Source organism: Herpailurus yagouaroundi, unplaced genomic scaffold (genome assembly GCF_014898765.1).
Source record: "Herpailurus yagouaroundi ecotype Mexico unplaced genomic scaffold, PumYag 184, whole genome shotgun sequence".
NCBI lineage: Eukaryota > Metazoa > Chordata > Mammalia > Carnivora > Felidae > Herpailurus > Herpailurus yagouaroundi.
The window spans coordinates 19,344,027-19,371,307 of NW_024412415.1; the positions used below are offsets into that span (position 1 = coordinate 19,344,027).

Sequence of the window (27,281 nt, forward strand, 5' to 3'; positions counted from 1 at the left end):
TTTTTTTTTTTTCCTTCCCCTCCCCCATGGGTTCCTGTTAAGTTTCTCAGGATCCACATAAGAGTGAAACCATATGGTATCTGTCTTTCTCTGTATGGCTTATTTCACTTAGCATCACACTCTCCAGTTCCATCCATGTTGCTACAAAAGGCCATATTTCATTTTTTCTCATTGCCACATATGTATTTCTAATGATTATACTAATACATATTCATATCAAATCAAATTCATCTTTATACCTTAAACCCATCTTTGTAGTTTTTGCCAGCAGAATGCAATGACTAATACTCCCACCCAAAACAGATTGCCAAATTTTTACAATTCCTTTCTCATGCAAATAGGTCCTGAAATACTACCTTGCTATGCATCAGTATCTATCACACAGAAATCGTATAAAAGACTTCCTTTGATTTGTCCTTACCCAGTTGTACTACTCTGATCAATAGATATAGCACTTATGTTTTAATTTGACTCATTTTGTTATGTATTGTTTCTTTTAAGTTTGCCCTTTTGAATGTCCTTTCTATCTATTTGCCTTAATGTTCAATGTGAAATTTTAAGAGTGAGCTAGAGCTTGGTTTATTTAAATTGATCTGTAGAGTGTCCAGCAGCCCCCTACGCAAAAGAGCACTTAATAAGTGCCTTTTCATTAATTGAAAATGTACATATTATCATCCAAATGAAAAATTGATCAATTAAGGCTTTCTGATGGCTAAAGTATATTATCTAGGTGCCAGATCCTAGGAGTGAGATAAGGAAAAATGATGACGGCTTGCATTGGAGGGAAAATTACTGTAATTGTCTATTTAAATTAATGTATTAATATGTGTTTGAAATTCTGGTATTAACTGTTTAGGTTAGTATTATTCCAGTATGGTTTTCATAGAATCACCATTTTACATATTTTGTATTTTATATATATTTTATATATCATGTTAGTGGTCAAGGGAAATGTGATAGAAAATATTGAACATATTTCTATCTTCAGTCAACTGAGAATATTAAAAAAATATATAAGAAACTTCTGACTCATTATCATTATTTTTCCCTGAAGGAACATATGATGTGAATTTTAAATGACCAAGATCGGCGCATAAAACACGTAAGTATGATAGAACACTATGATTTTGAAGTCATATTCTCCATTTCTTCAGGAGCACAGCAGGTAAGAGAAAATTTTCTTTTGATCTCTCTCCTTCACCACCCCGCCCTTATTCTGTTGACCTTGTGACTCTACCATCAAAGCTAAGTATTGGTCTCAACTGTAACTACTTACTGGCATCATGGGGTACTTCACAGTGCACTTTAATGTGATGTTAAAATTTTAATATGAGGTAGAAATGAGAGCCAACTTTTCTTGCCAATGTCAGTAAGCTAAAGAATTAATTGCAACATCAGGGGGAAAGATAAAAAGAAAACACCCCAGGCTTACCAATATTACTGAGTCACCATTTTTGCTGACAGAAGTGGGTATTGGTTCCTGTCAACCCTTTAGAATGAGCACCTCAAAGTATTATTTTATTCTCCAGGCTTTGACTTTATTGAATTAATAGCATAAAATGAATCCCTCCTTTCCCTTCACCTCCCATATTCCAGTTATTAAAACACAAAACCATGTTTCCTTAGGACCTAGGTGAATCTTAAATGCTATAAATACGACTTCTAAACACGAGGGAGATTATTCAATAATGACACTAGTTGCTCTTGGCTTTGGCTGGGGCACCTGGAGCCTCCATGGCTCTGGTTAGCAATTCTCTTGGTCTCTGCAGAAACCACTCATATTATGCCTTGAATTCTAATCCCTTTATTAATGTCATAAAAAATTAAAATGAGGATAAATGTCCTGTTAAGGGCTACAGTTTAAGGAGAAGGCAGGCAATCCAGACTGGGACCATTTGAAGGGGACACTGGTTGTAATCATAACTGAGAAGTATATTGACATAATGGAAAGAGCAAGTCGTTGGGGTCAGAGTCCTGGCCTCTCTGCTTAACAGCTGTTTGCCTCTGAGTGAGTCATCTAACTTCCCTGAGCCCCAATTTTCCTGAGGGTAAAACAGAGATAGTCCCTCCTACTGTGTGAGATTGTTTATATATTGAGATAATATGTGTAAAATCATTAGCATAATTCTTTGAATATACTAGTTACTCAAAAATTGGAAGCTATTAATAAACTCTCACTTTAAAATATTCAAAATATTCTTTTCAATAGACTTGAGAGGGCCCCTATGTACCATTGTTCAGGGCATCTTAATGTACTGATCATATGCTGTACAACTTTGGAGGCATAGTGCATGTCAAGTCCAGAATCTCCTTCCCATTTTGCAAATGTAGTAAATAAACTTTTAAGGGAGTAAAAGAAATGCCCCAAATTGCATAAGTAGTAAGTGGCAGAACTAGATCTTAAACTTCAGCCATCTATTTTCAAAACCATTGTTCTATTTACTATTTACCCATGAATCCAAAGGTATTTAATTCCTTGAAGGCATTGCTCTGGGAACTGGAGACACAGCAGTGAAAAAAACTGTCATAAATAAATAATAACCCCCATGGAGCTTTCATTTTAGTAGCAGGACGTAGATGGCAAGTGGAAAAAAAAAATATATATATATATATTACATCAGAAAATGAAAAGAATTTTGGAAAACAGTAAAATAGGGAATGGGGTAGAGTGTGCTGGGGAAAAGGGAGGGCACCTTCGTCGATGAGATGGCATTTGAGCAAGAAGGAAGGATGTAAGGTGGAGGTGGGGGGCAGCAGGTTGACCTCTGGAATCTGAGAAAAGAACATTCTAGGGAGTGGAAATAGCCAGTGCAAAGGCCCTATGTTTGGGTAAGAGTAAAAAGTCCAGTGTAGCTGGAGCACGCTCAGCAAGGGGAACCCCAAAGAGATGAAGTCAGGTGAGGGCGTGTGTGCAATGACAGAGGCAGAACAGCCAGGTTATATTGGGCCTTGTCTGCTGTCCTAGAGACTGGCTTTTATTCAGAGTGAAACAGAAGCCACTGAAATGTGTTGAACAAAAGCATGAGGTTCTGACTCAGTTTCTGATAGGTCGTTTTTGCTGCTTGATTGTGAACAGTGTGTGAAGTGTGTGAAGCACAAGGGTGGTTAGGAGGCTTCTGTTACTGTAGTCCAGGCAGGAGGGGATGAAGGCTCAGGGGTGGTCATGCGGGTAGAGAGAAACAGAATCTGGAATATATTCTGAAGGTAGAACCAACATGTTTATTATTAAAAGATTGGAATGTGGGGTATGAGAAAAAGGGGAAAGTCAAAACGACACCAAAGTTCTTGGTCTGAACAACTAGACGGGCAGATTTGCCATTTACTGAGATGTCAAAAATTTAGATGGGGTACGTGGGTGGCTCAGTAGGTTAAATGTTCAACTTCAGTTTAGGTCATGATCTCACAGTCTGTGGGTTCAAGCTCCATGTTGGGCTCTGTGCTGACAGCTCAGAGCCTAGATTCTGCTTCTGATTCTGTGTCTCCCTCTCTCTATGCCCCTATCCCACCCCTGTCTCTCAAAAATAAATAAGCATTAAATTTTTTTTTAATTTAGAAAAGCAGATTTTGAGGATAAATTAGCGATTTGGCATCACAAGAAAATATAAGCACTAAGACTATTTCTCAGAAGAATTCAAAGACCACTATAACCTTCTGAAAAAGCTATAAAATTCTCTAATATAATAATCACTTATTTGCTAATAAAGATACTGATGTAATAATCTTTCCCATAAATCACATGTGACCTTAATTTAATAACCAAATATTTCTTTTGCTGAAAAGTTTCAGATTTTCAGGCATTTCAAAGATCATTTGATGAAATTCATCACACTGAATGTCTTATAATGTTATTTATTTTAATAAAAAATCATGCATATTTAAAATACAGGCAGAATACAGAAGTATAGCCATGTGAAATGAAGACGAAATCAAACAATAAATACACGTAATGATCCTTCTAAATTGTTGAGTGCTATCCAGTTATGGATAAGCAAGTTATTTTATTTCATAGAAGAAAAAAAATGAGGCTGTATCTGTAACTTCCTTACCATTTCGTAAGTAACCATAGAAGCTTGAAATACTCGAAATCTCATTCCCGGGAATTCTTGCCTTGTTGTGCACAGATTCCATTTTGAAAGACCTGTGGGGGAAAAAAACAAAGGATATTATTAAAAATGTATGAAAAGTATTTTAGAAATCAATTGAAGAGTGCACGACCACTTCAAAAAATTCAGGAACTGAACACAGATTATTTTTAGCAATGTTGTCCACATTAATGTCTTTGGTAAATCTTTATTTCCCCACTTTGTTCCTACCCGGAACCTTAATCCCTGTTGAATTGTGAACCTTAGTTTATACCAGAATTACCTTGTGACTCACTTTTGTAGGAGTCCCACTATGTTAAGTCCTGTAATTTGTGGCTAATGCAATGAATTTTTCAATCCTAAAATGTTGATATCTGCCAAAGAGTTCTCCCCAGGTACAATAAGGACCTGATGGAGGCAGGCTTTACACTAGTGCCAGTGATTTAATCATAGGAACTTTGAGATACTCTTCAGGAATACTCTCATAGGCAGATGGCTTTTTCCTTAAAATGCATTTACGTCATGTACCCAGTTAAGTACACCAGGATTTTCTCAACCTTCACAACCACAGTGAAATGTTAGCGAAACGGCCAAATCTGTTGGAAGGATTTGGTGTGACAAATCCAATACACGTTATTTTGATTTCCTAAAAAATGACATACAGTCCCTGACAGCAGATCAAAGTTGAAGTGACTATTTTATGGAGGCAGTCTCTAATCCTGACACCTCTACTCAATGATTTTTTTCTTAATGAAGAATTTTGTAAAGAATGAACTAATGTATGACAACAATTTTAAGGCCATTTAGTGGAAAGCATGCTGAAAGCCCTTAATCTCCCTTTAGGACACCAGACACATCCTCTACATTCTGTACCTCTTATCAGGAGCAAACTCAGAATGAAAACTTCCAGCCAACAGTAACTCATCAACTTAGTGGGGTCATGATTAGGCAAATATAATTTGTTAGCAGCCTAGTTTTTTAAGAATTTGAAGAAATCTTAGTAGTCACCTATCCCATCCACTTCATATCCTACATGAGGAAAGCCAGGCCCAGAGGGGCTAAGTGACTTGTCCAAAGCGACATGGCTAGTTAAACAACAAAACCAGGATTTATTCCCAGGTTTTCTGGCTTCAGGCTGACGGGATTTTTGTTAACCATATTTAAGTGCTTTGTAATTTTCTTAGTACTAGAAGGGAAAATAAAAGAAGCCTATTTGAGATTTAAATGTGTGTGTGTATATATAACATATTTATATTTTATATTTATAAACAGAAAAAAAGAAAAGAGGAAAATTAAGTATGCAAATCACAGAAATTTACCAGTCTGTTTCCTCCCTCTTAAGGCCACAGAACAGAAAATGGGAAATGCTATAGTATAGAATCATTATAATGGAAGGAAGCATAACACTGAATCCTATGTAATCCACATAGACTTGCTACCCAACTTGCTAGGTCTACTGAGGGCAGAAACTGTGCCTATTATATAGTGCCTGGCACAGATACATGTTGAACTGAGCTCCTATCACATAACAGAAATGTCAAGGACCATTTACCACCATGTAGTAGGCACTTGAGACAATGTCTCTTCTGTGAAAGCTTTCTGTTGGTTTCATCTCACACTAACTATTCTCTTTACCCTGGCCACCAAAATACTTATCTATACTACAAATATTTTTCTTCATTCCTTTGCCCTACTTCAGTGTTTCTATTTATTTCATGTGTATTATTTTTATCATTTGAATTAGTTCCTACCCAAATGAGACATTTATTTATACTTCCTCTGTAGGCTAGTGCCAAGGATATATTCAGTAAGCACCTGAATTCAATCCTCTAACATCATACAATGAAAAGCTATGCTAATTTTAGCAATGGAAGAAGGTAAACACACAGAGTTAAGTTTAGTAATTAATGCGGCTCTGGAATTAGAATGGAGCTCTGCTTTGAATCAGCCTCTAAGGAGGTGAATTTGTCTTGAAGATAAATTCTCAAGACTCAATGCCCTCATCTTTACAAGGAGCAAATTAATAATACCTATATGCCAGCTTTGCATATTAAATGAAATCATGTAAGTGCTTACATGGTGACTAATAGATATTAAACATGCAAAAAACAATAGCTATTGTTACTAAACTGTACTTTTTGTAAATGAATTACTGATAGCTTCCTCTAGTTTAATACACCAAAGTATAAATTAAATGGTGGGATTTCAGGTATGAAATTTTAAAACTTTTTCTGATGATATATGAAATACATTATTATTGGCATTTACTTAAATGTTCTTTGTTCATATTTAATTCACAGCAAGTAAAACGGATTTCAACGTGTGTATGAATCAATCTATCTATCATCCACCTTTCTATCTACCTATCTATTATTTCATTCATCATCCAACACTATGATTTTCCTGGCACATATTATGAAAGCAATATATATTTGTTGAATGAATAAATTTTAAAATATATAGATTTATTGCCCAGATTATCCTCTAATCTCAATGAATTAATAGCAAGATTTTTCTTAAATGTGTTTTAAGCTAAAGGAGTTGCTGCATATTTAGTCTTCACTTAGGAGACTAAAAGAAAGGAGGATGGAAAGGAGGGCGGGAGGTTAGAGAGATGAATGAATACAGCAAATAATGATAATTTTTAATGTCCCAAATAACAATAGTCAAAATCTTTATGCATGTCTTACCTGTCAATTCCACATGCCAACTCTAAAGGTGTGTTAACTAACTTATTAACTGCAAATAGTCTGTTCAATAAATAAACTATAGTGTTTAGGGTGTTTGACTCTTGCGAAGAATCACAATTATTTTCCAGTCCTCTTGGCATCCCAACTTGGTTTGGAAGAGTGGACATGTATTTATTTGACAAGTCCAAAACTTTTTTGGAAAATAAGTTTACTTTTGAATAGTCTTTTTTCATTTCGGCATTGCATAAATCCCAACCCGGCAGCATCAATGAGAAGTGATTCTCATTTGAGGCAAGTCCTAAAGAAACAGAACCCTGAAGCTTTAAAATATCTAGATGCTTAAGGCACAGATTATCAAATTCTTTATCTACTCCCCACGGCAAAAAGCAAGAGAGGAACAATTTAGCTGTGTCTATCGTGACGTTGGCATCCACTTTTCTTGATGGCTTGGGGTGCATCTTTTTGGAGTTCTTTATTTTCTTCTGCCTTTTAATGCCTTCATTATCTCCTAAGGATTTGGCAGTATTCTCTCCCTGGGCTGGGTTCTCACTGACAGGCTTGGCTTGTGCCTCTGCTGAGAGAGAACCAGAGGCAGTTTTATTTCTTTTCAGAGTCAGTGTTTTCTTCTCAACTGTGCTTTTGGCTCTTCTCAGGATCTCACTACCATAGAATGAATTGGAAGGGTCAACGTCACAGACTGGAGTTGGCAGCAAAAGTTCAACAAGGTTTTCCAGATCAAATAGAAGGATATGAAAGCCAATGTCACTCCATCTTGTCTTCACAGGCAAGACATTAAAAGGTCCTGAGAAAGGCTTGACATCAGCAACCTAAAGGAGATTTAAAAAAATATATGTGTGTCAAAGTTCTTATTTTTAAGTGATTTTATTAAAGTGTCTATGATATTAAAATGGCATAAAAAGAAAGTATTAAGTAGCAGTACAACTAAAGGCAAGTCATTTGAATTTTTTTTGTCTTAGCTCTAAACATTCCCCTCTAAAGTAAACGTTCTATATTCTTTTTTTTTTTTTTTTTTTTTTTAATTTATTTTTGGGACAGAGAGAGACAGAGCATGAACGGGGGAGGGGCAGAGAGAGAGGGAGACACAGAATCGGAAACAGGCTCCAGGCTCTGAGCCATCAGCCCAGAGCCTGACGCGGGGCTCGAACTCACGGACCGCGAGATCGTGACCTGGCTGAAGTCGGACGCTTAACCGACTGCGCCACCCAGGCGCCCCTAAACGTTCTATATTCTAATAGTTCATAAAAAGTTATTTTTTCTTCCTAAGTCTTTTATTTTTCCTCTTAAAAAATGTGAATTAGGCCTATGGAGTAAGATGGCATCAGATTTATGTCCTCTAATATATGATTTCATGTTTTCATATCAGCATAGCCATGAATATACAACAGGGAAAAAGTGGGTTTGAAAATTAAGGAGAAGAATAGAACATCTGCAAGAATTTAGGAAGTCTTGACAAGAATTTTCTCACCAAATTTGTTTAAAATTTTAAATATTTGGAAGTAACCTAAATGTTAACCAATATCATATAACTATTTTTTGTAAGCTTTGCCTAACAAACTTGCATTTATTATTTCTCTGCCTAAAATGATTTTGCCCAAAATATTGGCATGGTGGGCTCTCATACTTCAGTTATGTTTCTGTTCATTAAGAGGCCTTCCTTGAGTGCCCTCTCCCCTCACACCCATTAGTCTCCATCCTCTTCCTTGCTTTTTTTCTTCCTAGTACCTCTGGTTACCTTGTATAACATAAAATATTACTTGTTTACTGTATATTTTCCCCAGTAGCATTCAGACTCCACCTTTGCAGGAATTCTGTGCATTGTTTTGCCCCTAAGGCCTATAAAATGATGCTGCTATATAGTTACTAAGGAACTCAGTCAGTATGTGTTGACTGAATGATTAACGTATGTATGCAATGGAATACCATTAAAATATTTTAAATGTTTAAAAATTTTTATTTTAGAGAGAGAGAGAGAGAGAGAGAAAACAAATGGGGAGAGGGGAAGAGAGAGAGAGAAAGAGAGAGAGAGAGTATCAAGTAGGCTCTGCACTGAGCAGGGAGCCCAAAGTGGGGCTCCGTCTCACTACTGTGAGATCATGACCTGAAATCAAGAGTTGGATGCTTAACTGACTGATCCACCCAAGTGCCTCAACATTAAAATATTTTAAAATGATGATGTAAAACTTTATTTATTGAGGAAAAAATGTGATGTGTGCTCTGTTAAGCAGAAAAAATAATCCTCCTTTTGTAAAACTACGTGTGTGTGAATATATAATTTTATATATTGATATAAATATATGTAAGTATATGTATATATACACATATATTTAATATATAAATAAATGTATGTATACATTATGTACAGTTAATATATATAGTCAACATAAATATATATAATATATACTCACACACACACTATATATATAAAATATATGTTTTATATACAGTCATAAAAGGCATGCACCAAAATTAACAATAGTTAATTGGAAAGAGAGAATTAAAAGGGTTTTTATACCTTAGGGGTTTTTTGCAATTTTTTGCATTGATATCTTTAATTTATGACCATAAAAAAGAAAGCTTAAAAAATCAACCATTAAAACAATTTGAAGGTGAAAAAAAATGGGGCAAATTAAGAAAAATAATGTATTTCCATTAATAAGTACAAAGTTTAGTATAATTATTAATAAATGATTTTTGCAAATCAAAATATAGTACCATACAGTTTGAAAAATGAGCAAGTAACATCAATAGCAATTCACAAAAATAACATCCAAATTAAAGTAGGAAAAGAAAAAAAAAATAAAACGTTTACTACCAGTAGTAACCAAAAAGTGAAACTAAAATAGTAATAGCATTCATTACCTACTAATTTGGCAAAGAAGGCTTCTTACATTATTTATTATTATGTAATGTTTAGTACATACAAAATAACATGTAGGCCGTTAATTTAGTTCTTTTAGGACCTAACATCAATGTTGTATATGAAGAAACATGGGCATAACTATATAGCATCATTATTCATAATTGCCCCAGACTAGAAGCAACCTAAATGCCCACCGACAATGGAATGAATAGAGACATTGTGATGTATCCAGGCAATGAAAAAAATAAGCAACAGTGAAAATGACAAAACTATAGACATTCAACAACGTGGAGAATGTGTGATTCTACCAGCATAATGTTGACCAAAGAAGCCAGACACAAAATAATTAACCGTATGACTTTATTCATGTTAAGTTTGAAGAAAACAGGGGCAGGGGCACCTGGGTGGCTCAGTCATTTAAGCAACCTACTTTTGATTTAGGCACAGATCATGATCTGGAGACTGGTCATGAGATGGAGCCCCAAGTTGGGCTCCATGCTGGGCATGGAACTTGCTTAAGATTCTTTCTTTTCCTGTCCATTGCCCCTCCCCCACTCTCTCAATAAACAAAGAAACAAAAAAAATAGAGGCAAAACACCCTAAGGTTTAAGGATGTATGCACAGATATTAAATCTATAAGGATAGTAGTTACTTTTTGAGGATAGGAAGGACATAGTTTCTACAGTGCTGAATATTTTATTACTTAATCTACGTAGTGATTATGTAGGTGTCTGCTTTGAGGTAATTCATTGTGCTACATTTTTGTCCTATGTTATTTTTTCTACAGTTTATACGTTGCATAGTAAATAATGCCTATGAAATATGAAAGGAATGTTAACAAAGTGCCCCCATCCAACTAAAAAACAGAACCAGACCTGATTCTATACCCTTGACTGCTTTCAGAGGTAACCAATATCTTGAATTTCATGTTTATGATTTCTTTGGTTTTATTTATTTATTTATTTATTCATTCATTTAATGTCTATTTATTTTTGAGAGGGGGGAGAGGTGGAGAGAGAGGAAGACACAGAATCTGAAACAGGCTCCAGGCTCTGAGCCGTCAGCACAGAGCTAGATGCGGGGCTTGAACTCCCGGACCTTGAGATGATAACCTGAGCTGAAGTTGGACACTTAACCAACTGAGCCCCCCGGGCGTCCCTCTTTGGTTTCATTTAATGTCTTAACCTTAAATAGTCCAACTGACCATTTTTTTTTGTTTTTTTTTGAATTTTGATATAAATATTAACATTTTTTCCAATTTGCTTTATTATGCTGAAATTTATATTTCTAGGATTCGATGATTATAGCTGTAGTTCTTTCATTTTTGCTGCTGTAAAATATTATGCTATATGATAATACAGTTTATGTATCTATTGTTTTTAAGTGGCCATTTAAATTATTTGCAAGATTTACTATTGCAAAAAGAAAAAAAAGTTACAGTGAATATTCTTCTGGTAAAGACTTCTGGTTCACATTTGCAAAAATTTCTAGAGTGACAGTGATAATTCATAAGACATGCACTTCTTTAACTAGGAGATTATCCCAAATTCTTCTTCCAAGTGATTTGTACCAATCTGTGAATCTCAGTACCATTGTATGATGAGTTTCCATATGCCACATCATCATTAATACAGGATCTTATTTTTGTCAATATAGGGGGTATAATTTGGTATCCCTTGTAGTTTTAATTTTCATTTCTTTAATTATTACCATTAACTGAGTATCAAGGCAATAGTTCATTGGCCTTTTCATGATTGTTCTATAAAGTACCTACCTATGGCTTTTGTAAACCTTCTATTTATCCTTTTATTATTGATTTTAGGGTTATGTATTTATTCGAGAAGTTATCTTTTGCTGGTTATGTGATCCACATACCTTCTATTTGTGGCTTGTCTTTACATTATTTTTTAAAAGCGTTCTCTGATAAACATTGAGTTCCTATTTTACTACTGTCAAACTTAGGAAACATTTACTTTAAAGATTATATTTTCTGTGTCTTCTTTACAAAGAAAAATGAAAACTTTCCCTATTCAGAGGAAATAAAAACATTCACATATACTTATCCCAAAATTTAAAGTTTCACACACTTTTTGATTCTTTAATACTTTTTCATTTTTGTGGTGTGCTTACACTAGGAAATTATTTTCATACTTTGTACCTTGATATCCAATATTCCAATATCATTTGTGAATCTCTTCTTTTCTCACTGATCTGCTGCCTGGGACTTGAATCAATTTACCTAGGACTCAGGACATTCCATAGTATCCATAGCTTTACAAAAAGACTTCAGATCGGGTGGATAGGTTCTCCTATCTTGTTCTTCCTATGATCTTTTATTCTTTCATATAAATTTGAGGATGCTTGTCAAGTTCCAGATTGTATCTCACGCTTACTTAGACCATGCTTAATTTCTTTTGCTAGTTTAATGATTGTTCAGAGGGATGTTTATATTATTTGCTTATCATTTTTTTAAAACTTTCTGTAGCTATGGGTCTGTTTTCATTTCTGATATTAGTTTGTTGCTTTTGTTGTTTTTTTTCTTGCCAGAAGTTTGTCAATTTTTTTTGTTTTTTAAATATGAAATTTATAGTCAAATTGGTTTCCATACAACAACCAGTGCTCATCCCAACAGGTGCCCTCCTCAATGCTCATTGCCCACCCTCCCCTCCCTCCCACCCCCATCAACCCTCAGCTTGTTCTCAGTTTTTAAGAGTCTCTTATGTTTTGGCTTCCTCCCTCTCTGACCTCTTTTTTTTTTTTTCCTTCCCCTCCCCCATGGTCTTCTGTTAAGTTTCTCGGAATCCACAAAGAAGTTTGTCAATTTTGATATTCTTTTCAAAGAATCAAATTTTGACTTTGTAGATCATCTCAATGGAATAATGTTTTTCTTAGAAGGTCACTTCACTGAGTATACTATTTTAATTGGACTTATTTTCTCACAGCATTTTTGAAGGCATTATTCTGTAGTCTTTTGGTTTCCTTTGATGCGGTTGAGGTGTCAGCTGGTAGTCTGTCACTCCATCTGTCTTTTCTCTGCTGCTTTTTAGATCTTTTTGTCTTTAATATTCTGCATAGAATCATGGAATCACTAGAATTCTTTTTAGGTGGGGATGCTTTCCCCCAATCCTACATTGTATCTGAGTATTCCTATCTTTAATTTTGTTAAGTTCTCAGACTTACCTTTTTGCATATTTTTTCTACCCATCCCATGAACTCTGTACAGGACTTTGATGAGCTGGCTGTTTGTCAGACACTATCTTTTTTCATTTTTTTTTTTTTAATCTCTGTGTCTTTCTGTGCTACATGCTGAGCATCACTTCAGAATTCTCTTTTATCTTGCCTATTTTCTTCTTACCTGTCTCTACTATCACATTTAACTTCCCCTTGAGTTTTTAATTTTGATTTTTGCATTTTAATCTCTATAAGTTCTATTTGGTCCCTTTAAAAAACACATTTTTACAGTTATTTCTTACTCATATTTTTAAACCTTTATTTTTATTAATTTATTTTTTAATGTTTATTTCTTTATTTATTTTGAGAGAGAAAGAGAGAGAGAGAGAGCAAGCAGGGGAGGGGCAGAGAGAGAGGAAGAGAATCCCAAGCAGGCTCCACACTTTGTGTGGAACCTGATGTGGGGCTCAAACCCACCAACTGTGAGATCATGACCTGAGCTGAAACCAAGAGTTGGACACTTAACAGAGCCACCCAGGAGCCCTGCTTTTTTTTTTTTTTTTAAGTACTTATTTTTGTATAGTGTATCTGTAATTCCTATTTTTAAAATCTTTGTGTGACTCTGCTTTTTGATTTTGCTGGTGCTTTTCTGTTGCCTTATGTTTTGTAACTGTGTGTATGCATGTGTGAAACGTTATCAGTGAGAATCCTTTGAGTCATGGGTTGAAGATGCATTCTTCAAAAGAGAATCTGTATCTGTGACTGTCAGATACCCAGGGAGTATAAATGTTTATTAGCCCCACTGATAGATAAAAATTGGGTTTGTAAATAGTGTCAAAAATTAAAATTCAGTAGCTCCTCCTTATCCATAGTATATATGTTCCAAAGACTCCTAGTAGATGCCTGAAATCACAGATTGCACTGAAACCTGTATTTACTGTTTCCCTATGCATACATACCTATGATAAAGTTTAATTTGTAAGTTAGGCACAGGAAGAGATTAATGATAATAACTAATAATAAAATAGAACTTTAGAAGAATATATTGCAATAAAAGTTATGTGAATGTGGTCCCTCTCTGAAAATCTCTTATTGTACAGTACTCACCCTACTTCTTGTGATAATGTGAGATGATAAAGTGCCTAGAGAGGAAGTAAAATGAGGCAAATGACGTAGGCACTGTGGCATAGTTTGAGGTTACCATTGACTTTCTGATAATATGTCAGGAGAAGGATCATCTGCTTCTGAACCATGGGTAAGTGAAACCACGGATGAGGGAGGAACTACTGTATTTTGTTTCAATAAGCAATAGAGAAAATGGGTGCTCTGTTACATTATACAATGGGTGTAAATTGGTACCCCTTTTATGAAAGGCAATTGGTGCAGTGTATCAACAACTTTAAAATATATATACCATTTGGAGCACCTGGGTCCCTCAGTTGGTTAAGCATCTGACTCTTGATTTTGGCTCATGATCTCATGGTTCATGAGATCGAACTCTGTATCCAGCTATGTGCTGACACCATGGAGCTTGCTTGGGATTCTCTCTCTCCCTCTCTCTCTGACCCTCCCCTGCTCTTCTGTGTGCATGCATGCATGATCTCTCTTTCTCTCTCTCTCTCTCTCTCTCTCTCAAAATAAATAAACTTTTAAAAAACATATTCTATACCACTGAATATAGAAATTCTTTTAAAAATGATTTATTCTAAGTGTCAAATTACAAAGATACACAAAATTACATGAGAAAGAATATTCATTGTAGAACTTTCTACAGCAATAAGCTGAAAATAAATGTCCCATAGTATAGATTTGGCTAAATATATTATGATATCTGCACACATTAAAATAAGCAGCTCTTAAAAAGAGTTTTTGTATATAATGCCATGGCAAGAAATTCACATATATTTTCTATGGAAAAATACCTAGATTTAAAAAGCACAATTCCATTTGTTATAAAATTGCAGAGATTTCTTAACATCTCCTTTTAATTTGTCTATTTTTTTAAAGATTTTATTTTAAAGTAATCTCTACACTCAACATGGGGCTTGAACTCACAACCTTGAGATTAAGAGCTGTATGCTCTACTAACTGAGCTAGCCAGGTGCCCCTTGATTATATTGATTTTTCAAATTTCTACAAAAGCCTGCATTTTTACCATACTAAAAGTAATAAGGCTATCTAGATGTTTTTAACATTGTGCTTTACTCCCTCAAAAATACATTAACCAGATTAAATTTAGAGGCGTAAGAAGATTTACTAGATAAATAATCAAAGGTTAATATTTTAGGTATATAAACAACTCACAAAAATTAATAGTAAAATACTAATATTTTAAGAAATAAAATGAGCAATAAAACCAAAAATATCACAGCGGGAGATAGTATTTAAGCCATTTGTCTCAATAAAAAGGAAACAAGTATAAAATTTTACATATTATACTGGTTTTGAACCCTTAAATTTGCTAAAATTTTCTCAAACTTATAACAAACCAAAAGTAGAGTATCCCATGCTGTTCAGTGTTCATTTTAACAGGACTCTGATGACATCTAGATGGCCTTCTTCTTTTTCCAAAACATGATGACATGTATCAAGAGTCTTAAAAATATTCAGTATCATTTTCTCTAACTGAGATGCACATGTTCTTGGAGGCTACCATTCCCTGGTCCATGTTTTGGGTTCATTTCTGTTTCTGTTCATTCAGCAGACATTCAAGAGGTTCTTGCTGGGTGCCTACTGAGTAGAACCTGGTATGAGTAGCTGTCCACAGAATACAGAACAAGACTCAGCATCTGCAAAGATGCAGCTCCCACTTTTTACACTCAGAGGGGAGAGAGGTAGGTCTCAGCAAGAACGACATAGCTAGGATAAGGACAAAGTAAGGACAAATGTAGGAAACTTTGAAGGTCTGGAGCAGGTACCTCACATCCGGCCTTGATAACACAAGGAGTCTAAGCAGAAGTGACAACAGACTGCAATCTGAAAGATTCAGAAGAAATGAACTAAAGAAAAATGCAAGACCAGGTACTCTAGGCAAAGAGAAAAACATGAGAGGACCCCTGGAGTGATGGCTGGAGGAGGGGTGAGGATACGTGTAGAGAGCATGCACTGTGGCAATTTTAGTACTCCTGGAGAGCAGAATGTGGGAGTGGAGGATGAGCCAGACAGGACAGGAGCCAGATTACATTAAAGCCTTGCAAACTCTGTTGAGTCTCAGATTTATTCTAATCGCAGTTATGAGCCTCGAAGGGGTGTTTAAGTGAGGAAGTCACCTATTAACAAACTGTAGCTATGATTACTTATGAATTATGGGTTAATCAAGCATGTGGAAGACAGACTGCCACACTCCTATGTAGCTCCACTTCCCCAAAGCTATAATCTCTGGCCAGTGTCTAGACTCCTCAATTACTAGGACAATCAGAATCGTAGCCATGATTCTAGCAATATGACATGTTCCCTGGTCTGGTCTTGTCCTTGTATTTTGTGATCCATACAGCCAAAATAGACCAATTGCACTGCTGTAAACAAAGATCCTACATTTCTGTCCCTAAATATGATCACCTTAAGCCTCAGAAGCAACTGGACACTTTAGAAAATTTTCAAATCATAAACATTATTCCAATTTTTTTTAACATACAACAAAGTTGGTTTTCATTTGGAAACAAGTCAGTTTAGATTATAAGTATAAAACGTTGCTATATTTTAAATGATTGAATATTATAATTCTATAATTATAATTCTATAATCATCATTGTTTAAAAATTTTTAAACCTTGGGGCACCTGGGCGGTTCATTCAGTTAAGTGTCTCAACTCCTGATTTCTGCTCAGGTCATGATCTCATGGTCCATGAGTTGGAGCCCCACATCTGGCTTCGCACTGTCAGCGCTTGGAATTCTCTCTCCCTCTCTGCCCCTCCCCTGCTCATGCTGTCTCTCACTGTCTCAAAATAAATAAATACAACTTTAAAAAATAAATTAAAAAAATTAAAAATTTTAAGAAATAGTATATTTTTAAAGTCATGTCACCAAAGGACTTTAAAAACAATATTAGCATCATTTTGAACCTAAGTAATATGGAGTGACAACAAATGCCAATAATAATAATTCTTGTTTTCACATTAATAGATTGGACATGCACAATTTTTAGTAATGTTTAGCAAAGGCTATAAAAAATGTTAACCTTATTTATATTCGTATTTGTATGGTAGTATATATACTATATATTCCACAAATGCAGATTCTATTCAAAGTAGAATGCTAAATAATGACTGAATATTGTGCAAAAATATAAATATAATTATGTTACTTTTAGAATGATAAAGTCTATATAAACCATCATTTTAACAGAACTGTTTTAGAGACATTCATCAGTCTGATTACAATTAGAAAGTCCAGAGCAAGTAACTACATATGAAAAGTATTTCATTCAATCTATGGCACTGCAAAAATGTAAGGGCTAAATATAAATTTTAAGTTATTAGTTCATGTATTGTTTATAGAATGCCCTGTGATTGCCTGACAGATAGTTTCCCAAAATGTGTTGTCCAGGCTTTACACACATGGAGAAGGTGCTAGTATTTTCCCAAACATCCCATCGCTTTTTGTTCCACTGTTTCAAGTTCCAGGTTGAAGCAGGACAGGTGTTGTTAACAATCAGGACAGTGAGAGGGTAGCACTAAGGGACAATGGTCCATTCCAACCTCTGAACTTTGTGAGCCTGGGGAGTAAAATGGTATTGATATATCTACATGTGAATGCTCTAAACAGCAGGTGGGGAGTAGGAAGAGGCACACAGAGCCCAGCTCTTTGTTTGAGTACACAGACTTTGGGAAAAGCTACTGAGTCAGAAAGTCTGCAAGTAGAATCCCAGATGGCCAGCGGAACACAAATTATTCTTCCACTACCCGCAATAACCCAAATAAATGACAAGTAAAACTAAGGGCAACAACACAAAATTCAAACTCTCAACAACCTAATATACACATAAAAAGGAGAAGCAAAAAGACCCAAAAGTTTAGGGGAAAAAATGTAATAAATGTTAAGGTATAAGTCTAACATCTTTATTTTAAAAAGTCTACTCATTTATTTATTTTTTTTCCTGTGTCCTGCTGTGTTCAGCTTGTGCCTCATCTTTTTCTATCTGATTCAGAAAGACAAAATGGTTAAACAAGACTGGTTTTACCCCCTGCCTTTGAAGGTGGAAATGCACTGTCTGACAACATGTTCTGATAAAACTTCTCTCTGAAAACATATTGGATCCCCCACTGAGTTTGTTGTGAAAGAATCTGACCTGCCCAACCTACCACAACCACAAAATAAGTTTGGTAAAACTGATGCTTAGAACCACTTTCATCTTCTCACTTTTGTGACTTTGTGCAATAGTAATTAATTTAAATATTTAAACACTATGTGAAAAAACATATAGATGATAGCTGCAAAAGTATTCTTGGAATCTGGCTGTGTTAGAGCCGGAATAATTTACAAATTATCTGATCTTAAACAAAGGGCAAATGAGGAATAGAGAAGTAAAGTGAGTTGCTCAGTTAGCCTTTTGCTAAATAGCCAAGTCAGGGTTTCCAAGTACATTTTTTTCCCCCTGACTATTCTTCTGATGATATTATATGACTGAAATTTCCCCAAGAATAGAATAATGTTTCTTATTTGTGATTTCTAAGATGTACAAAGGGGTCTCATTAGCTAAGCATTCATTGTATGAAACACCATATTCATTGAAATGTATAAAAATGAAAAAGCCATCATTACATAAAAACATTCCCTAATGAACTGATCACTTATAAAACCAGGACCCAAACACGGCCTCCTTTCTAACATAAAGTCCCACCTCCACCCATTAGTCAGGCTGTCACTGATTATCAAATGATGCAATCCAGTCACAGAGTAGATGGCAAATGCTGTTAAAAATCAAAGTAAATGATCCGATTGCCTCAGTCGGTTAAGCCATCTGACTTCAGCTCAGGTCATGATCTCACCATTCCTGGGTTGGAGCCCCACATTGGGATCTGTGCTGACAGCTTGGAGCCTGGAGACTGCTTCAGATTGTGTCTCCCTCTATCTCTGCCCCTACTCTGCCCATGCTCGCTCTCTCTCTCAAAGATAAATAAACATTAAAAAAATTAAAAATAATAGAAATAAAACCAAAAATGAATGATTACACTGCATGCAGACAGGGAGGCCAGAACTATCTGCGTCACACCCAATGCCACTGACAAGGATCCAGCAGAGGAGACCAGTTAACAACTGAAGAAGAGAAAATTAATTCAGATGCTTCAAATGACAAATCTTTTAATATAAAGTATATAAGAGAGGCCTGTGGGAAACTTATCTTTTCAATACTTTTTATAAAATAACTCTATATTATGAAATTCAAAAATGAAGGGTGACATATTGTGTGCCATACAATTAAATTAGAAAAAAAATTACACAAGACAAATCACACAATTTGTTATATAGTCATTTAAAGAATTAGTGTGTGGGGCACCTCAGTGGCTCAGTCGGTTAAGCATCCAACTCTTGGTTTCAGCTTAGGTCATGATCTCACGGGTTTGTGAGATTGAGCCCTGCTTTAGGCTCTGTGCTGGGCAGTAAGGAATCTGCTTGGGATTCTCTCTCTCCCTCTCTCTTGCCCTCCACCCCTCCTCCCACACACTCTCTCTCTCAAAAATAAATTAATTAATTAAAAAAAAAGAATTAGCGTATAATTGTAATCATAATCTAAACTTAGTTAATATAAAATAAATTACATTACTTTAACAATTTAATTTCATTTTTAAAGTTAAAAATAAAATTCATTTTTAACAGTTTTCATAGTTAACTCATCAGATGAACTTGTCATTTCCAATTCCTCTGACTACTGATAGATAACTTTCTACTTTCTGTGTGTTAATCACAGGAACTAGGATATTTACTTTTCAGTAATTTCACCTCTTCTTGTTCTCAACCTTCTTTTCCCAGGTGTACTTATAACTTTAATTGCATATTTTAATAACTTATGTCAACATTGAAGCACTCTGCATGTAAAATATAGTACCTAAAAAAAAATAAAGTGTGGTAATCTGAAAGACTCTATGGTGAGGGGTTACTCTAAAAACTACTGGCTAATGAGATATGGATGAAGCCACTTTAATAGATTTGAACATAATCATAAAAATATATACAAGTATTCTGCTAGTTGCTCTGAAAATTTCTAAATTATTTCTATTCATCAAATAAACAAAAATTGGAAGTCACAGTTGATGCATTACAGGTGTAGCTTATGCAAGAAAAAAAATATTAGGAATTTTACAAAATGTATCTATCCTCAACGGAAAGTATCCACATCAAAAGATTTATGACAATAAAAGTTTTTCAATAAAAGATGATAAAAGTTTTACTGAAAAGGTAATGTAATTTCCTGAAGTAGAAAATTTTCTGAGAAATAATTTTACAGTGTAGATGAATATATAATCTAACATATAAGAAGTTATCTTCAAAACTTATGCCACAAAAAGCAGAGGACATGGTACCTCTATAAAAAAAGAAATTATGCTACCTGCCTACATCTTTGCTACTAAAAATTTCAGGTAGTTTTTTTGCTTTTGCTTTATGAAAAAATGTAGAGGTTTTAAAAATATAAGTTGACTTTTTAAAAAATAATTTATTGTCATTAGCTAACATACAGTATATAGAGTGTAGTCTTGGCTTCGGAAGTACATTCCCATGATTCATCACTTACATACAACACCCAATGTTCATCCCAGCAAGTGCCCTCCTCAATGCCCGTCACCCATTTTCCCCACCCTCTCAACCCCCCACCCCTATCAACCCTCAGTTTGTTCTCTGTATTTAAGAGTCTCTTATGGTTTGTCTCCCTGTTTGTAACTTATTTTTCCTTCCCTTCCCCCATGTTCTTCTGTTAAGTTTCTCAAATTCCACATATGAGTGAAAACATATGATATCTGTCTTTTTCTGACTGACTTATTTCACTTAGCGTAATACCCTCCAGTTCCATCCACGTTGTCGCAAATGGCCAGCTTTCATTCTTTTTCATTGCCTAGCAGTATTCCAGTGTGTGTGTGTGTGTGTGTGTGTGTGTGTGTGTGTGTGTGTGTGTAGAATTTGAAGCAAACTATTTCTTCCAAAGGTATACCAATAATAGATGAAATATTTTTTTTAAAAGACACACAAGAAGGGTTAGCCAAGCTCAAAAAGAAAGTAAACATCTCTGAGGACCAAACACAGAACAGGAACACAAAATGCTGAATAGAGCTAAAGTCGTAGGTCTGCTATGATCAGATCTACAAGCCGGTGATTGAGCTTTAGAATTTGACTCCTAAGGATAATGTCAGGTCTGGGGGCAGGGGTGGATGACCTAGAAAAATTGTGATATCACTTGTATCTGAATCAACCCAAAAGCTAGTTCAGTGATTAGACAGACATACACCCACTATCAGTACAGTTCAGGCCTCATTCTGAACTCAGGACCTTGAGGAAGTAGACAAAAGCAACAGTAAAACCAACAGAGAATATCAGCTGAGCACAGAGGGAGAGAGAGAAAAATAAAAAACATCAAAACACACAAAAAAATCTCCTCTAGATATTAGCTTGTAAACCAAAATATCAAAGTGTAGGAAAACTAATAATCAGAAAGACAGCTAAAAAATAAAAGCTGCCACATATATCTACTCTAGGTGAAATCAGTGCCATAGAATAAACTGACAAAAATGAACAAAAAAAATTAAAGAATTAATACAAAAATGAACAAGAAGATATGAAAGAAAAAAAGCAAAAATAAAATGAATAAATGAAAAAGAATTTATTAGAAATATTAAGAAAATATGATAACTATATTAAAAATGCTGTAAAGGCAGATTAGGAAACAGTTATGAATAATAAATATGCCAACAGTTTGTGAAACAACTACACCTATAAGACTATTTTTCAATTCAGATCTCAGCTTATGGAGCAAACTCAGGTAGATCCCTTCACTTAAGAAAATGTTAAATTAATGGTACCTTGGGGCAAGTTTTACCTAACCCTCTATAGCCCTACGTCCACACAGACAGGAAGGAAGTTTAATGAGCTGGCCTAGAAATTGAGCACCCTTGATGCCATTGTTGCCTTTTTTTTTTTTTTTTTTTTTGTAGAAAAAATGCAGTCAAAGCTCCAAGCAACCAATTTTTTTTTTTTAATTTTTTTTTCAACGTTTATTTATTTTTGGGACAGAGAGAGACAGAGCATGAACGGGTGAGGGGCAGAGAGAGAGGGAGACACAGAATCGGAAACAGGCTCCAGGCTCTGAGCCATCAGCCCAGAGCCCGACGCGGGGCTCGAACTCACAGACCGCGAGATCGTGACCTGGCTGAAGTCGGACGCTTAACCGACTGCGCCACCCAGGCGCCCCATCCAAGCAACCAATTTATAAACTTTGCGAATATAATCCATCCTCACGTTCAGGCTGCTTGCTTATTTCTTTTTTATTGTTTCAATGCATCCATTGATGTGGCCTGGCTTTAAGTTATGCTTTATTATTACTTAATTCATATAAAAATTAAAGCCTCACATTCAGCGCCATGCCATTTTAACTCCAAACTCATGTTTTAACAATCCCTTTTGTCTTTCTTAACACCTTTATTGAAGTGCTATATGCATACCATAAAATTCATCATTGTAAGTGTTCAATAATCTTTAGTAAATTTACAGAGCTGTGCCACCATTACCACAATCCAGTTCTAAAACATCTCCATTACCCCAAAAAGATCCCTTGGGACTATTTGCTGCCACAACCCATTCCTATCCCTTCTCCCAGGCAGCCATTGATTCACTTTCTGCCTCCAGAAAGGAGGCATGGACATGTTTCTGGACATGTTATGTGAATGGAATCATTCGATACGTGGACTTTTGCATCTGGCTTCTTTCACATTAGCATAATGCTGTGAGATTCATTCCTGTTGTAGTACGTATAAATACTGCACTCTTTTTTATTGCTGCATCCTTATTAGTTTTATACTGGACAAATTATCTTATAATTGAGGAGAAATAAAAGTGTTTTTACATTTTCCATCTGAGATCTTCTTTATACTAATGAAAACATGTTCTCTGCACGACATTTCTTTCCTTCCACATCTTTACCATATGAGTCTGTGGACCTTCATCATTTTACATGGCCTTTTCCCAGAACATCTTTACTTGTAGCCTGCCTCAAACCCAGCCTGCACAGCACTGCTGCAGTAATTTAGGGTAAACATAAATGAATAATAAAAAATAAAGAAAAGGAAAATTCTTGGAGCATATTAGTTTCAGAGTCTCAAAAGCTCCCAAATGCCTGTAGAATTAAGTCCAAACTCACTGGGTTGGTACACCCAGATTTCCAGTCAAGCCCTTTTCTCCCTCTCTTGTGAACCTTTGCTACCCCTCCTCCTTCAATTGGTCCCATTTCTCTGACTGATCCTCCTGCACGTTTGACTTATTTCTACACGTGAGAAAGAGAAGGGGAGGGGCAGAGACAGAGAGAATCTCAAGCAGGCTCTGAGCTGCTAGTGCAGAGCCCAATGTGGGGCTCAAACTCAGTAACTGTGAGATCATGACCTGAGCCAAAAATGAGAGTTGGATGCTTAAGCTCCTGAGCCACCCAGGCGCCCCTCTGCATGTTCTTCAATGGTGATCCTTGTCCTCTTCTTGAGCTCTACACCAAATCCTACCTCCCTCAGTGTTGCATCCTTGCTCACTGCAGCCCCATATTCTCTCTCTCCTCCCTCAACTCTTGAGCCATCACTCTCTGTACCACACTTTTTAAAACCAAAAAGTTTTTTTGGTGTTTAGTTATTTTTGAGACAGAGAGAGACAGAGCATGAAAGGGGGAGGGGCAGAGTGGGAGGGAGACACAGAATTTGAAGCAGGCTCCAGGCTCTGAGCTGTCAGCACAGAACCTGACACGGGGCTCGAACTCACAAACTGTGAGATCATGACCTGAGCCAAAGTCAGACGCTTAACCAACTGAGCCACCAGGCGCCCCTCGGTACCACGCTTTTATCCTCATACAGTAGTCACAAAGTGTTCATGTGTGGAAGCTTAACTTTCCCCCCAAAGTGAAGCTCTTTGAACCCCAGAAACTGTATTTTCTGGTGTGAGCTATTTGAGAGCAGGATTCATGTCAGATTCTTCTTTTCCTTCTCTTTCTTCTTTCCTCTTCCTCCTTTTCCTACTTTGCAAATCAATATTTTGCAAATAGTATTCAAGAATATTCATGGAATGAAAAAACTATGTCTCTTACACAACCAGGAAAATGAATGCATGAAATAGTACTAACTGATCAATGAAAGCAGTTGGTTTCTCTTTCACTCTCAGACAAGAAGTGAACAAAAATTCAATTTTACTGTCAGGACTTCACCAACAAAGAGCCAGAAAAAGATCACAGGATAGGTGTGTGCAGTCTCTCACTGGAACATGAGACAGAGTCTTTTTTTCAGGGATGAGGGAAAAAGCCAAGTGCCACTTTGGTGGGTGCCCTCTAAAGGCAGGTCTGTCCCTGCCAAATATTCTTGGTGCTTTAGCAAAGTCAGAGATGCTCAGGTTTGCTTTCAATCTAGCAGAGCTTTGATTTCCTTTCAAACAGACAACAGAGGATTACCCTGGGATAGAAAAATCACACCAGAAAGAACAATGACAGATTTCTACTCCACAGCAACACGGCAAAGGTTTATTTAAACATGGTCCTGGAAGTAAAAAAAAAAAAAAAAAAAAAAAGACATTTGGTTAGCGGTATTTTTTTTATTTATTTACTTTTGAGAGAGAGGGAGAGAGAGAGAGGGTGAGAGAGTGTGTGGAGAGGAGGGGCAGAGAGAGGGGGAGAGAGAGAGAATCCCAAGCAGGCTCCACACTGTCAGTGCAAAGCCTGACTTGGGGCTTGAGCTCACAAACTGTGAGATCATGACCTGAGCCGAAGTTGGACACTTAACCGACTGAGCTACCCAGGTGCCCTTAGTGGTATTTTAACAAATGAAATACCCTTCTAGATTTGTAATCAAGGTTGTATACTTCCTCCTAATCACATTCTTTGGCATACACATTTCACCAAGTTTCAGGGAAGCATACTGAAAAGTCAGAAACTGTTTCTAACTTTAAAATATCACGGAGGTATTATTTGTTATCTAAAACATGTATTAAACCATAGTTCCTGCAACACCAGCCTCCTCAATAAAGAAAGTTGGCTTCATCTCCTGAACACGCTGGTGGCAACGTTCTTCTGCTGAACCAGGCTTTACATCAGAATACCATCTTTTCCTTCTCTTCTCTTAAATCCTCTCTTTCTTCAATGTCTCTCACACTGTGTCCCCTCATTCATTTATTCATCTACCCATCAACTCTTCACTAAGCATGTACTGTGTGCCAGGCACTGGGTCATATGAAGACTCAATGGTGAGCAGGACAGACACAGTCCCTGAAGCATGCACATTGAAGTCTGATTGACCTCACTCAGATCCCTTCCAGCCTCCTCTTCTAATTGTGATGGGCACATGCCACTGCTGCCTGATTCTACTGCTATTAATCATTTGTCTTGGCCTTTCAGTCTTTTCTGATTTCTCTGCCTGTGTGTGTCCTTATGCTGAAAATGCCCCAGTAGTCATCTACAGAAAATCTACTCCCAAAGAAAACTCACCTCCCTAAGAGACTTCCCCTCTTCTAATCTCCTTTTTTAATTGTAATCTTGCTTTCCTTCGGTGTTTCATGATGCTGTTATTTCTTTTACAACATTCGCCTTTATCATCACACACACATACACACACACACACACACACACACACACACACACACACACATCACTATTTTCAATCATTCCAATCTCTAAAAAAGCTGACCATGCCTCAGCCTCAGTGCATTCCACCAGCAGGAATTGGTTCTGTTAAGCATCATAAAACCTGAGGTATTTTACAGAATACTTCACTGTACCTAAAAGAGTCAGACAAGCTGAGTCATATAACCGTGGAGGGTAAATGTACTGACTCCATGGCATTCTCCTTCTAGTAAATATTCAATACTGAAAAATAATACTTGAAAGTTTTATTCCAGGTCTTTTTGAAAAAAAAGCAAAATCCAGCACATAAAAAAATACATTAAGGATGCTTTTGTTTAGGGTAACTTGGGATTCAGCCCTTGGGTGTTAGTGATGCACATTTCCATAAACCCATCTCTAACCTTTGTGTGACCAGAGAAATTCACTTAAGAAACTGTCGCCTAAGTGAAAAATAAGTGCCTCACAACACTAGCCCATTTAAGCACCTAATTACAGGGTCAGTCAAGAGTCAACCTGCCCCATAACAGATTGCCTTCGTCAGTGGGTTCCTGTCTACCCAGAGCTTCTGTTAGTGTGCCTCCACTCCTGGCTCCTGGTATACTTGGATGTCATTGCCCTGACTTTGGACTATAACTCTTCAAAAATTTTACTGATGCAGAATTTGGGGTAATTTGGAAAAGGACAAATGTGTTCCTTAAGTAAGCCATTTCTCTATAGATTACAAATGAAAACCACGGTTTTCTTTCACTTCTCTGAACATGTTTGCACTTAAAGTCATAGAACGCTTTTCTAGGTCTTTTTAAAAGTCTTTGAAATGAAATTTCAGATGGAAAACTATTTAAATTGTCGGTTAAATTCTTAGACTATGCTCCAGCAAGATTGTTTCAAAACATACTTTAACCAAAAGTGAATGTATCTAAGTTATTTTGTCATACCATTAAAGACTTTAGCACTTCTTTTAATATTTATTAATATGATAGGAAATTTGTATTGATGTTTTTCAGTGAGAAAAACTTAACGACTATTGGTATTTTTCTATAGTTTAAGTGTTAATATTTGGCCTGTTTCCTAATTTACATTTATCTTTTCCTTATCAATTTGTAAGAGTCCTTTTGTATGTAAAGATACTAATCAAGTCTCATTAGGCTTTAAATTTATAGATTTTGAAAATTTCCACAATTAAAAAAATGTAAATAGTAAAAACTACAACTTTTATTTCATGTATCTTTTGCGAATTTTGCTACTCTTAGGACCTTCACAATGCAATTACTAAAAATATCATTACCTATTTTCTCCTGGTAATCTATCTTCCTATATTAAAACTTTTATTCATCTGAAGGTTATTTTTGTGAAAGGTAGACAGTAGGGATATCATTCTATATTTTATCCAAGAATTACACTCAATTGTACAAAAGCTACTTATTAACTTTACACTTTTAAGTGGCACTTTTCCCAAAGGTCAGCTTATGATTTATATACATGCTTATTCCTAGACTTTTTTTTTCTTTCCCATTTATCTTTTGCCTGTTCTTGAGTTACTTCTGAACTCTACTGCAGATGATAGGTAGATAGATGGATAGATGATAGATAGATGTACTTAATATCTGAGAAGGAAACCCCATGCCCATCATTCCTCTTTTGCTAATTTTTCTTACCTCATTTTATACATT

General features: G+C 35.9%; 1 protein-coding gene across 4 annotated transcripts in view; it reads right to left on the reverse strand.

Annotated features, from left to right (window-relative positions):
- WDR72 (WD repeat domain 72) overlaps window positions 1–27,281 on the reverse strand; it is a 206,744-nt gene that overhangs the window by 86,557 nt on the left and 92,906 nt on the right. For all 4 annotated transcript variants that reach the window (XM_040492729.1, XM_040492730.1, XM_040492727.1 and 1 more), the window contains exons 14-15: window positions 6,773–7,599; window positions 4,047–4,138 (exon numbers count right to left, since the gene is read on the reverse strand). In XM_040492729.1, coding sequence (XP_040348663.1) covers window positions 4,047–4,138; window positions 6,773–7,599 — 919 coding nt within the window. The remainder of the gene's footprint in view (window positions 1–4,046; window positions 4,139–6,772; window positions 7,600–27,281) is intronic.